This window comes from Leptodactylus fuscus, chromosome 5 (genome assembly GCF_031893055.1).
Source record: "Leptodactylus fuscus isolate aLepFus1 chromosome 5, aLepFus1.hap2, whole genome shotgun sequence".
NCBI lineage: Eukaryota > Metazoa > Chordata > Amphibia > Anura > Leptodactylidae > Leptodactylus > Leptodactylus fuscus.
Window position 1 is genome coordinate 4,493,037 of NC_134269.1, and position 14,879 is coordinate 4,507,915.

A 14,879-nucleotide genomic window follows, 5' to 3' on the forward strand; every position below is an offset into this window, starting at 1 on the left:
TCTCATTAATATGGAGAACGTGACCAGGGATGAGATCTTCACAAGTGCTAGAATGTCTACAGATCAGGAAAGTGAGAAGTAAACTCAAGTCATTATAATATGAAGGTAGAAAATAATAAGAGTATTATGTCATGTGATGTAGTGTAACATTGTCTTCTGTCACCTGGACATGGAGATATAGTAGTGACAGAAGACAATATACAATAACAGTAATAACATCTAATGCAGAAGAATAAATTATACATAACATAGAGATAAAGGAAACTGATATGTCACAGCACATGTTATGAAAAGTATAAATAATATCATAGAGCGAATTCACACATATGGACGGGATGTCGGTTGTATTTCCCAGACCAAACACTGAGCTGGGAAACAGAATCCCAGCATTAGAGTCACATACAGGACCGATGTCCGATACTGAAATCCAGGACTGAACTCTCATAATATAGTAGAGAGAACAAGGGACCACACGGTGGCTCAGTGGTTAGCAGTGCAGCCTTGCAGCGCTGGAGTCCTGGTGTTCAAATCCCACCAAGGGCAGAAAACCATCTGCAAGGAGTTTGTATGTTCTCCCCGTGTTTGCATGGATTTCCATCCCATATTCGAAAGACATACTGATAGGGAAAAATGTACATTGTGAGCTCTATGTGGGGCTCACAATCTACATTTAAAAAAAAATAAAAAATATATAGTAGAGAGAACATAGAACACTGACATAGAATAGACAGAACACAATAGTTACAATGTATAGAACACATATACAATACATAGAAAACGTACATATTAAACACAAAGGATAATTCCATAGACCCTTCCCTATACGCTGCATAATACTTACATATAACATCTCCTTACACATATTACACATTATTAGGGTTAATGTTATTTCTCTATAACCTGAGTTGCAGATTGTGTCAGTAACAGGAGCAGAATTTGTCCTATAAGCTGCTACACCAGGATATACCCTCCCCCGCTCCTCCTGTATAAACACCTATAGAACATATAAGGATTAGATCCAGTCCATACAATAATGACATATAACACTCACATCTGCTCGGTCCTACTGCTGAGGATGTGGCTCTTAGTAGTTCATCACTTCCTTCTCAGAATCTCCGTCCTGTTCAGAGGATCCTGGTGGTCACCAATAGAAGAAGCTTCCAGGGTCCGTCTTGTAGATGTGAGACCCTACGTGGTATCAGACACATGGACATGCCCAATACTGCTATACAGATCCATCATTTTCTGATGATCCGTTAATCGCATTTTTGGAAATGAAGCATCACCAAAACTCCCTGCCCCGTCTCTTACATACTTACCCATCTTCATTCTTCTAGCACTTCCTCTGCTTCTTCTGGCGCCTGCGCAATAAAGCTTTATTGTACAGTCGCCAGCAGAAGCGAAGAGCGCATACCACACATGTGCAAGAAATCCACAGAAGAAGATGCTGCTGGGACCAAAGACTCGGATCTCCGGGACACAGAAGACAGGTAAGTATTAGAGATGAGCGAACAGTGTTCTATGGAACACATGTTCGATCGGATATCAGGCTGTTCGATGTATTTGATTGGAATCGAACATCACGTGGCAAACTCCAAAAAAACTCGATTCCCCTCCCACCTTCCCTGGCGCTTTTTTTGCACCAATAACAGCGCAGGGGAGGTGGGACAGGAACTACGACACCGGAGGCATCGAAAAAAATCGGAAAAAGTCATTGGCTGCTGAAATCAGGTGACCTCCATTTTAGACGAATAGTGGATTTCAAATCCGGGTCATATGAGAATGTGAACTTTGTGACTATGAGACAGGGATAGCTGTACAGGCAGGGATAGCTAGGGATAACCTTTATTTAGGGGGGAATGTTATTAAAAATAACTTTTTGGGGCTCTATCGGGTGTGTAATTGTGATTTTTGTGACATAAACTTTTTCCCATAGGAATGCATTGGACAGCGCTGATTGGCCAGAGTACGGAATTCAACCAGTCAGCGCTGGCTCTGCTGGAGGAGGCGGAGTCTAAGATCGCTCCACACCAGTCTCCATTCAGGTCCGACCTTAGACTCCGCCTCCACCGGCAGAGCCAGCGCTGATTGGCCGAAGGCTGGCCAATGCATTCCTATGCGAATGCAGAGACTTAGCAGTGCTGAGCCAGTTCTTCTCAACTACACCGTGTGCCGGTCAGCCCATCTGATATAGCAGAGCCGAGTGTGGATATAGGAATCCATAGGAATGCATTGGCCAGCGCTGATTGGCCAGAGTACGGAACTCGACCAATCAGCGCTGGCTCTGCTGTAGGAGGCGGAGTCTAAGATCGCTCCACACCAGTCTCCATTCAGGTCCGACCTTAGACTCCGCCTCCACCGGCAGAGCCAGCGCTGATTGGCCGAAGGCTGGCCAATGCATTCCTATTGGTAGCAGTGCTGAGCCAGTTCTGCTCAACTACACCTATATCCACACTCGGCTCTGCTACATCACACATTCGGCTCTTCTATATCAGATGGGCTGACCGACACAGGGTGTAGTTGAGCAGAACTGGCTCAGCACTGCTACCAATAAGAATGCATTGGCCAGCCTTCGGCCAATCAGCGCTGGTTCTGCCAGACGAGGCGGAGTCTAAGGTCGGATCTGAATGGAGACTGGTTTGGAGCGATCTTAGACTCCGCCTCCTCCAGCAGAGCCAGCGTTGATTGGTCGAATTCCGTACTCTGGCCAATCAGCACTGGCCAATGCATTCCTATGGGGAAAAGTTAGCTTGCGAAAATCGCAAGCTGACAGGGATTTCCATGAAATAAAGTGACTTTTATGCCCCCAGACATGCTTCCCCTGCTGTCCCAGTGTCATTCCAGGGTGTTGGTATAATTTCCTGGGGTGTCATAGTGGACTTGGTGACCCTCCAGACACGGATTTGGGTTTCCCCCTTAACGAGTATATGTTCCCCATAGACTATAATGGGGTTCGAAACCCGTTCGAACACTCGAACAGTGAGCGGCTGTTCGAATCGAATTTCGAACCTCGAACATTTTAGTGTTCGCTCATCTCTAGTAAGTATGATTATGGGAGGATTGGTATTGAGTGAGGTAGATAGGTTAAGTAGTCCATGGTCTAGCAAGGGAAACAGGGAGGGGTGTGAGAGAGGGGGATTATGGGAGTTGTAGACTAAGACAGCAGGAATCTAGGGGGAAGCATGTAAACAAATGTAGAGGATGTCAGGAGGTCCCAGAAAAAAACAGAAATCACTCAAAATTCTGCTAAAGGTATTTCGGTGCAATGAATAACCCACTAATAGCACTAAACTACCTTTAAAACAAAAAAAGTTTTTTTGCCAGGAAAACCCCTTTAACCCCTCCCCGCCGATGGCATTTTTTGATTTTGGTTTTTCGTTTTTGACTCCCCTCCTTCTAAACCCCATAACTTTTTTATTTCTCCGCTCCCAGAGCCATATGAGGTCTTAATTTTTGTGGGACAAATTTTTCTTGATGATGCCACCATTAATTATTCTATATAATGTACTGGGAAGCAGGAAAAAAATTCAGAATGGGGTGGATTTGAAGAAAAAATGCATTTCTGCGACTTTCTTACGGGCTTTGGTTTTACGGCGTTCACTGTGCAACCAAAATGACATGTCCCCTGTATTCTGTGTTTCGGTACGGTTCCAGGGATACCAAATTTATATGGTTTTATTTACATTTTGACCCCTTTAAAAAATCCAAAACTATGTTAAAAATTTTTTTTTTGAAAAGTCGCCATATTCTGACAGGCGTAACTTTTTTATACGTCCGTGTACGGGGATGCATAGGGCGTCTTTTTTAGCGGGACCGGGTGTACTTTGTAGTTCTACAATTTTCGGGAAATGTTATTGCTTTGATCACTTTTTATTAAAATTTTTATCAGAATCAAAACAGTGAAAAAACGGCGGTTTGGCACTTTTGACTATTTTTCCTGCTACGGCGTTTACCGAACAGGAAAAATATTTTTATAGATTTGTAGAGCGGGCGATTTCGGACGCGGGGATAGCTAACATGTATATGTTTCACAGTTTTTAACTACTTTTATATTTGTTCTAGGGAAAGGGGGGTGATTTGAACTTTTAATACTTTTTATATTTTTTTATATTTTTTTTTACTTTTTTTTAATTTTTTTTTTGCATTTATTAGACCCCCTAGGGGTGTTGAACCCCAGGGGGTCTGATCACTAATGCAATGCATTACAATGCTAATGCATTGCAATGCATTGCAAAAAATCATCATCTCTTTTGCAGGCTGCATACACCAGCCTGCAAAAGAGAGAATTTGCAGACCGTCTGGGAGCCTTTAACAAGGCTCCCAGCTGTCATGGCAACGGGGGGTCGGCCCTGGAGCATGCTCCAGGAGCCGGCGATCCCTGCCAAAATGGCGGCGCCCATGCACCGCCGGGAAAATGGCGCCTCCGGCGCCTTTGACAGCAGCGCCGGAGGGGTTAATGCCTCCGATCGGTCCGGGGACCGATCGGAGGCATTAGAGCTGGTTTTCTACTGCTTAAAGCAGTAGACACCCGGCGGCTATGACGGCCGCCCGGCTCCCGGGCGGTCGCCATAGTTACAGACCCGACACGTGCCGTACTATTACGGCGCATGTCGGGAAGGGGTTAAAGGCTAAGGCCGGCCTGTTCCGACTCCTGGAAAAAAAATCGAGGTTCTCATTCTTCAGGCCGTTTCATCTCGCGATTTGGCCTGAGGACACACCCTCCTCCGGACTAGGCACATTCATTGGGCCTAATCCAGAGCGGAGTGTGTGGCTGTATGTTGGTGTCAGTCGCGGCTACCCATCTTTTGGACCGGAACCTGAGGTGGCCTCTGCTTCAGGTTCCGGTCCAAAAAACCCCATCTGAACTTACCCTAAAGGACGCACGCCCAGGACCCTCATTACTTTTTGATCCTGTGTACAAGACTTAATCATGGCTTTTAGACTCCGGGAGGAATGTAAGGGTACCCAGGTGGGTCAGTACTCTCTCTGATTTTACAGGTGACATCCTCTTGTTCATCACTGACCCAAAAGTACTGGAGATCATAGAGGTTTTTGTAAATCTCTCTGCTTTCAAACTAAGCGCATGCTCCTCGGGATACCTAGTATTCTAGTAAATATGTGACCGGGGTATATCACAGACATGGGTTAGTAATTAAACTGCCCCCGTTATCACAAAATGCACCCAAAGATCACCTGTTAAAGATCATTAGCATATATGGACTGCTCTATAACCTACAAGCAGAGCAGATTCACTTGAAATATAGAGTTAATATTCTGATTTTCACTTATTGATGTTTTTGTATCTCCAGTCGCCCCATGGGCCTCACGTCCTAGGAGATCATCACCAGACTCTTCAGAGGATTCATTTCTCCATCTATCAGTGTATAAAGATACCGCACATCGGCCGTTGTGTCCTCTCACAGCAAGTTATCATTTACAGCTCTGCGTTATTCATTTATGTTACTGTTTATCTGTAAGTAGAAGATTGGATTATTTGTATTTCTCTTGCTTATATTTCACCAACATATTCTGCAGCCCTGTACACACATCGTCATCATTTACTGCCCCATAGGGCTCACTATAATATGTTCAAGGAAACTGGAGAACCAAGAGGAAACCTGTGCAAATATGGGGAGAACTTACAACTTACACGTGGACAAAATTATTGGTCCCCCTCATTTAATGAAAGAAAACCCCAAAATGGTCCCAGAAATAACTGGAATCTGACAAAAGTGATTAGAAATAAAAATTCTATGAAAATGAACAAATGAAAGTCAACAGAATTTATTTATTTTTTTTATACATAAATCTCATGACTGATCAGAAATGACGGTTCCTTTAATATTTAGTTGCACAACCTTTTGAGGCAATCGCTGCGATCAGACGATCCCTGTAACTGTCAATGAGACTTCTGCCCCTCTCTACAGGGATTTTGGGTCCCTCCTCTGCTCCAGTTGTCTTGGGTGTAAAGGGGCCTTTTCCACACGACATGTTTCAGCTCCTTCTAAAGATGTTCAATAGGATTTAGGTGCGGGCTCATAGAAGGCCACTTCAGAATAATCCAATGTTCTCCTCTTAGCCATTCTTGGGGGGTTTAGCCGTGTGTTTTGGGTTATTATCGTGTTACAAGACCAATGACCTGTGACTGAGACCAAGCTTTCTGACACTGGGCAGCACATTTATCTCTAGAATCTCTTGACAGTCTTGAGATTTCATTGTACCCTGCACAGATTCAAGACACCCTGTGACAGATGCAGCAAAGCATCTCCAGAACATAACAGAGCCCCTCCATGTGTCACAGTAGGGACAGTCTTCTTTTCAGGATAGGCTTAATTTATCCGTCTGTGAACATAGAGCTGATGGGCCAAAGAGTCTCCTCTGTCCATAGGACATTCTCCCAGAAGCTTTGTGGCTTGTCAACATGTAGTTTGGTTATTGTTACTTTTGTCAGATTCCAGTTATTTCTGTGACCATTGTGGGTTTTTCTTTCATTATATGAGGACTACCAACAATTTTGTGTATATTAGGAGTCTTATCAGACTTCATTGAGGCCCTATCCTTAACTTTCTCCTTACCCATCCCAGTGGTCACAAGATTCACTTTTACACAGAAGCGGTATTCCAAGCAGTCAGCCACCTCTCTAAAACCTTAAGAACGGTAACCAATTACTATCCAATATTTGTCATTAAAAATTCCATCCAAATCTACAAACCAACTAATACATATATAGCAGTCACCAAATGAACATTTGCTTCATACTTACAAGATTTATGTAAATCGGGCCACCACTTTGAATGGGAATCGGTCATGCTATTTCTAACAATTTGATACGTTGGGATTTGGGTGCTATTACTTAGAGTCCACTTACAGGTGAGCCATTAGATGTCCCGAGACATAGTATGAGGTGAAAAGTAGAACTGCATTTTGCTATAATTGTCATATTTTCTAGGACATGGAGAAGAACAATGTCACCGCCATCCTCCTCCTTGGATTTCCAGGCCTCTACAGCTTCAGAATTATATTTTTTATTTTTCTCTTGATAATTTACATCACAAATTTAGGTGGCAACCTCATGGTCCTCACTCTAGTGGCCTACAGCAAGAACCTCCACTGTCCCATGTACTTCTTCTTGACCCAGCTGACTGTATCCGACATCATGACGTCCTCAGATATTGTACCAAACATGCTTCCTATGGTCCTGAACAATGGTTCCTCCATGTCCATTTCACAATGTATCACACAGTTGTTCTTCTTTGGGTCAGCCGAGGCTGCAGAATGTCTTCTGCTGACAGTGATGTCGTATGACAGGTATCTGGCCATATGTCACCCCCTACATTATCCCTCTATAATGAATACTAGACTTTGCCTGAAACTTATTAACATATCCTGGATATTGGGCTTTATTGTAAACTCATTTGTAACATTAAACATGTCCCGGCTTCACATTTGTCGGAATGTCATCAATCACTTCTTTTGTGATGTGGATCCTATATTGGGACTATCTTGTTCTAATATATGGAGAACTAAGTTGTTGTGCACCATCTTCAGCTTTGTGGGAATCCTGTGCCCGTTCCTTATCGTGGTCATCTCTTATGCTTATATTGTCCACACAATCCTCAAGATCCAGTCCATCAACCATAGACAGAAAGCCTTCTCCACCTGCGGTTCCCACCTCACCGTGGTGTCCATATTTTATGGTGCTTTAGTTTCTGTTTATTTGAGCCCCAACAGTGGAAAGTCCGTCACTTTAAATAAAATTCTGTCTTTGTTATACTCTGTGCTGACTCCATTAATTAACCCCATAATATACTGCCTGAGAAATAAAGATATCAAGGAAGCCTTAAAAAAGATCTACTGAAGTCGTCCATCCATCATGTGGCAAAAGTTCGGATTTTGAACATATCAATCATTTAAGGTGTACCTCCGATGATAGAAGAACTTGTCTTAAATGAATAGTACGGGTGAATATAAGAAACTTTGTAATACATCTTATTAATGGAATCAGTTTCCTTCTCCACTTATTGGCTGTTCTCCTCCTTCTTATCATTCAGACTATTTATCTGTATGGAATCTGTCTCTGTACTTAGCTCACACATAGATGTCTATGGAGAGGAGAACTGGAAGAAGAGGCTAGTAATTGATAAGCAGAGTCTTATCTTGAAGATGAAGCCGTGTCAGAAGAGTCCTCTCACTCACTGTGTAACAGAGAATGTTTTTTCTAGCTGACTCTTCCTCTTTCTATAGACATCTATGTAAAAGATAACTCAGCCAGATAAGTGAAGAAGGAAAAGATTTCTTTAACCCCTAACCCCTTATGGACACATGACATACTATTGCATCCTGGGCGCCTAGTACTGGCTAAAAATGAAGATAATAGTACGTCAATGGCCGGCCGTCTGCTCACTATCAGTAACTGGCAGCTAACACCCACTTCATTTACCTGGTCATGCACAGTTCCAAGGGGTTACGCCCTGCAGATGACCTGCATTGGCATCCCTCCACAAATTGTATTTACTGTAGCCCAGAGTCTGGCAAGTGACCCTGGATAGCAGGAGCCCCCGGTACCTGGTTGATGCTGCCGAGATGAGAGGAAGTCAGCGCTTTCTTATTCTATACACTGCAATCCCAACCAAAGTGGGATACCAGCCCAACAGAGACCTTCCATCTGGAGTTCTGCAAGTACCTCCTCCATGTCCATTGCAGGACCTCCAACATGGAATGTCGGGAAGAGCTGGGTAGGCTCTCCCTATGGCTCACCATACAGAAGAGGGTGATATGATTCTCAGCACACATAGAGGGCAGCAGCCCCAGCTCTTACCACAACCAAGCCTGGCTAAGCCACAGAGCCCAAAGCAAACCCAGTACCCTCCAACCGAGTGTCAGACGCCTGCCCAGCCAAAAACCCAAACATGCCCTGAAAACGGCTCAAATAAAGGGGGTCATAGAGAGCAGCAAACAGTGGTACATTTTGGAATGGAGAAACACAATAAATAACTCCAAGAAACTCACCGTGTATCAATCACTGCAAAGGGACTAAGTCATGGCCACTTACCTGGAGAAGATACCCCATAACAAACACAGACAGTCCCTGAACCAGTACAGACTGAGCGCCCACAGCCTGGAGATGGAGACGGGGTGGCACAAGCCTTGGAAGAACAGACTGTGCCAGCACTGTGCCTAGGGGGCCCTAGAAGACGAGACCCATTTCCTGGTACACTGCACCAAATACTCAGCTGTGAGGGCCATCTACATCCAAAGACTCTCTGCCCGCATCCTAGATTTCACCTCAGTAATGAGAAGAGGAAACTCTACATCCTACTGGGAGAAGAGGAGTCCACTGTGGAGATCGCTGCCCAATACATGTCCATCTGCCACCAAATGAAGGGAAGATGAGACCCCATGGACAGTTATACCACTGCCCCTTCTAATCACTCGTCCACCTCCATAAGTTCCAAACCCACTCCCCAACATACCCTCCACTCTCTTCGCCAAATGCCAAATGTCTAATCAGATGTGCCAATAAAGCTTTTTTTTATTTGATTTGATTCACTGAACTAGCAGTTAGAGCATCGCCGGTTCAGGTCTCCTAGTGGAACATGTAAAAAAAAGTGGAAAAAACAAAAAGTGCATTAAAAAAAAAAAAAACATGAATAAAGATAGATGAGTAAATTCACCTTTCCTATATAAAATGATTATAAAAGAAACTACTGTTTGGGCACAGCCGGGCACAGATGTGATGGAGCGTTAAGTGGCTTTTGGAGCCCAGATTTAGATTGTTGTTTTTTTGGAGACCATATCATATTTGCACAGAACCTAAATTGACCCTAAAAAATGAGGTCATTTATTAAGGAATTTAATTTACTGGCACCTCCAGGGCTCTGCAAAAACAGCATGGAGCTCAGAAAATCTCTCTAAATCTGTACCCTAAAAGCTAAAAAATGCAGGGCTCCTTCCCTTCTGAGCCCTGCTGTGTGCCCAAGCCGCAAGTGTACACCCACATACAGCTCTGGAAAAAATTAAGAGACCACTGCAAATTTTTCAGTTTCTCTGATTTTTCTCTTCATTGGGATATTTTTGTTCTTTTATTCTATAAACTACTGACAACATCTCCAAAATTCAAAGCAAAACATTTTGTTTTTATTTGCAGGAAATGAGAAATTTTCAAAATAATACAAAAAGAAGCGGCAGCGCTGTCAGACCTCAAATAATGCAAAGAAAACAAGATCATATTCATTTAGAAACAACAATACTAATGCTATAACTCAGGGAGATCAGAGATCAATATTTGGTGGAATAACCAGGATTTTTAATCCCAGCTTTCATGCTTCTTGGCTTTCCACCATTCTGTCACCCGGCTTTTGGATGACCTTATGCCACTCCTGGCACAAGCATGTAAGCAGTTCTTCTTTGTTTGATGGCTTGTGACTACCCATCTTCCTCTTGATTACATTCCAGAGGTTTTCAATGGGGTTCAGGTGTGGAGATTGGGCTGGCCATGATAGTCTTGATGTGGTGCTCCTTCATCCACACATTGATGGACCTAGTTGTGTGGCATGGTGCATTGTCCTGCTGGAAAAATCAGTCCTCAGAGTTGGGGAACTATAAAATGGTGCTATAGTCCTTCTATCTGAGTGGGATACTCCAAGTAGAGGGAGAGAAATGCGAAAATCTTGTGCATTGCAAAGCTACCAATCAAAATAAGCCAAGACGGAGTAAGGTTCTGATGTAAGAAGAAAAGACTGGAGGTGGGTTGTTAGTAGGGTCGTGTTAAGAGACAAAGAGGCTCGGACTGATATGGCATAAAGAGAAAAAAATGGACGTTAGAAGAGCTGGTTTACTGTGAGGAATTGAGCCAAGGTGACCAGATTTTCTTGAAATGATTTTGCAATCAGTTCATCCAGCTAGATAGTTCCTCAAAATGGGCAATCTGGTTAACTTTGGAGGTCCATTGTTATTTAGTGGGAATCTCAGTTTTAATCAAAATAGAGGGATAAGCGTCTTAGCCTCAGGCAGTAAGTGGGTGACCAGATTTGATTTTGAAGAGTTATAGTCAGAAGTTGGGAGTGAAAATGATAATTTCCAGTGTGAAAGGGAAAGGTCAATTGAATGGTCAATTGATCCTCATTCCAAAATGGTTGGAGATCCGAGCACTACCACCATACATGCGAGAGTGTGCCTTCATGTGAGTGGCACCACCAACAAAGGTTTGAAGACTGAAGGCCGTGGAGGAACAAGCACAATGGAGTGCGATACCATCTGACTAATAGCTTGTAGTGGTTCTCTTGTATGCGCACACGCACAGTTTAGAGAATTTAACAAAGCAAGTCTTCTTCAGGAGAGGACTGTGGGAGGAGAGTGTTCTCTGAAATGGTATGAGATAGTTACGGGGTCCTCCCTGCATAGCGAGTGTTGAAAGACAATAGGGGAGGTGGTTTCTGTGTAGAAAGGACAATGGCGCTTCACGAAGAAGGGACTCTCTCAACTATTTTTACCATGTTTTTTCAGGACAAATAAAGCTTGAAACAAGTAGCCTTACTTGTAGCCTTACTTGTAGCCTTAGGGGGCATTCACACGGAGTAACGCCGGGCGTGTATTACAGCCATACACGCCGGCGTTACGGCATACTGCCGAACACTTCCCATTCACTTCAATGGGAGCGCTCGTAATCGCTGCTGTTACGAGCGCTCCCATTGAAGTGAATGGTAAGTGTTCGGCAGTCTGCCGTAACGCCGGCGTGTACGGCTGTAATACATGCCCGGCGTTCCTCCCTTACATGTTAATTAGATAGAATATATATTTATTTTAAGAAACACCATAAAGAGTTAAATTTTGCTGATCACAGTGATTATAAAGGAACTAAAAGCTTCCCTTATCAAAGAGCAACTCCCTGACTAAAAGGGTAAGTTCATACAGGGTTTTTTGGTCCGGAACCTGAGGCGTAGGCCGCCTCAGGTTCCAGACCAAAAGCTGGGTAGCCACGACTGAAAGCCGGTGCACTGCAACGGCATCCAGCTGGGCACTCCGCTCCGGATTAGGCCCAATGAATGGGTCTAGTCCAGAGAATGGTGTGTATTCAGGCCGAATCAAGAGGCAAAACGGCCTGAAAAATGAGCATCTCGCTTCTTTTTTTCCGGGAGCCTGACCGGCTCCCATTGATTTCAATTGATTTTGGTCAGGATTTTGAGACAGATACGTGTGAATTTAGCCTTGCCCTTCCATGGAGAAGTGACTCTTATCACTCCTAGTGAGGCAGTGAGTGGTAAATCACAACTGCTTGACTTAGTTTATGTGACTGCAGCACCGGCTATCAGATGGAATGATGTAAGTAGCCAGATTTGTGGCTAGGGGTTAATGAAATCTCATTTTATTTTATTTTTTTCGACTAATAAAAAAAACAGTCCTAGTATCAGAGTGAATTACCAGTCCAAAAAGTAGCTTGGCAGAGCTAAATGCTGATTTAAAGTCACAGTAACAATATTTGGGCGAGACAATATGGCCATGTGAGATGGTCCTAAGGTTTCAATAAAATACATCAAACTTTCTCGTTATCAATCTAATTAATCTCTGCAAGGAAGCAGGATTATCTAAGTCATTCCATGAAATAAATACAAATGTTGAAATACAGAACCTTATGTAGGATTTTATAGAGCGCTTTAAAATTTAAGAATAACAAAATTCAAAAAATGTTTAAGAGCTTTATTAACATTTTTGTTCATGATTGAGAAACACTTCATTGATTTATCCATCTACTGTCCAAGAAGAGAAGCTTTCACTAGTTACCAGTTACATGCTATCAACTTTCTCATTTTATAACAGTTCCTTAGTCCCTCTGGATCCTACTATCTTTCTGGTCTGATGAAGACACCAGTTTAGCATTGAAAAGTGGTGGCATTGTTGTGACCTGCAGTGCATTAGTATCACAGTTTTTTTCCTCTTGTTCATTTCCACTTCACCACCAACTGTGTGGTAGGAGCAGCAGCAAGTCCCACCTATTCCTCTGACAGTGCCATACCACCTCAACAATCATCATGACTAGAGATGAGCGAGTAGTATAAGATCGAGTAGGTGTTCGAATACTCGTACTCGATCGAGTACCACTAGCTGTTAGAAGTTAAGATTCGATGCAGAACCAGTGTTGATTGGCAGAATGCTATACATTGCCAATCAACGCTGGTTCTTCTCTTACCTTTAGAATTCTTCTCCCTGCGCAGCCTCCCCGCGGCGTCTTCTGGCTCAGAATTCACTCTGCCACGCATCGGGCCTGGGAAGAGCCGACTGCGCATGTCCGCTTGTAGTGCGGGCATGCACAGTTAGCTCTGCCCAGGCCCAATGCCTTGCAGAGTGAATTCAAGGCCGGAAGAGGACGCGGGGAGGCTGTGTAGGGAGAAGAATCCAGCCCGACCCTCACTCATGGACTTGGTAAGTAGAATTTGATCGAATTTTGCCTACCCCTGAAACGAGCATTTCCCCCCATAGACTATAATGGGGTTCGAAACCCGTTCGAACAGTGAGCGGCTGTTCAAATTGGATTTCGAACCCCGAACATTTTACTGTTCGCTCATCTCTAATCATGACCATAATTTTATCTTTGGGGCACCAAGATTATTTTTTTTTTCTCTCATTTTATAATCTGCTTCACAAAAACATCCTTAGTTGACAATAGAGAAAAATAATGGAACGCAGATGAAATTTTCATCGAGAGTCTTTTAAGAGCCTGCTTAATATCTCTGTTATTCAGACTGTATAGCACAGGGTTAAGGAGGGGAGTTATAACTGTATAGAAGAGGGAGAACGTTTTCTTTACACTTTTTTGGTTTGGAAATAAATAGATTGTAATAATTGAGCCATAATATAAGGAGACCACGGCCAGGTGAGAGCTGCAGGTGGAGAAGGTCTTCTGTCTCCCAGTTACAGATGGGATCTTCAGTATAGTGATAATAATATAAACATATGAAACCATAATTAACATAAAAGGAGAAAGCACTATGGGTACGGCCAGTATCATACCTTCAATATTTATCAAAAAAGTGTCGGAGCAGGAAAGTTCAAGAATTGGGTCAAAGTCACAGAAGAAATGGTCAATGACATTTGGTCCACAGAACCACAAATAACTCATAGATACTGAAATAGTTAAAATGACAGCAAATACCATGATCCAACATAAGAGAACAGACTTCATACAAAATGTGAGGTCCATGACTAAGGTGTAATGTAGAGGGTGACAGATGGCCTGATACCGGTCATAAGACATCACCGTCAGGACAAGACATTCCAAGGATTCTGAGGCCAAAAAAAGATAATATTGTAACAGGCAGCCAAAAAAAGACACAAAACTCCCATCATACAACACAACATGGAGCATGAGGGGTACGATAGTGGTAGAGAGCAGGATATCTGAGAAGGAGAGCTGTGTGAGGAAGAAGTACATGGGAGAGTGGAGGGATCTGCTGTAGGACACCACCAGGATGATCAGGAGGTTTCCACATAGAGTCACACAGTAGATGAGCAGCAGCAGAAGAAAGCAGAGATGATTCAAACTTTGTGAATTCTGAAATCCCAGGAGAGTTATTTCAGTCATTTTGCTGACATTCTGATATTGCATTTTTACTCATAAGAAATTGCTAAGCCTTATACACACTGGTATCTGCTATGGGAAATGTTATCTGACAATTCGATGGAGGTTGTGTGCTAAGAAACACCTAATGACCCAGACGGAGAGAACAGAAAACAAGGTTGGCATCTTATAGAACTGAAACGTTTACTAAATGATTTTTCTTCTGAGCCGCCTCTTATATAGACAAAGACTTACAATGAAGCCTCGAGGAATCTGATACCGAGGCCAATTGGGAAATTCTGCCCTGAGATTAGATTTCTCATTT

At 43.2% G+C, this 14,879-nt stretch overlaps 1 protein-coding gene across 1 annotated transcript; it reads right to left on the reverse strand.

The window, feature by feature from the left end:
- Positions 1-13,618: 13,618 nt before the first annotated feature.
- On the reverse strand, positions 13,619-14,602 carry LOC142204314 (olfactory receptor 11L1-like). Its single transcript, XM_075275624.1, has one exon. The coding sequence runs from the start codon at positions 14,600-14,602 to the stop codon at positions 13,619-13,621; it is 984 nt and encodes a 327-aa protein (XP_075131725.1).
- Between the last annotated feature and the right edge of the window lie 277 nt (positions 14,603-14,879).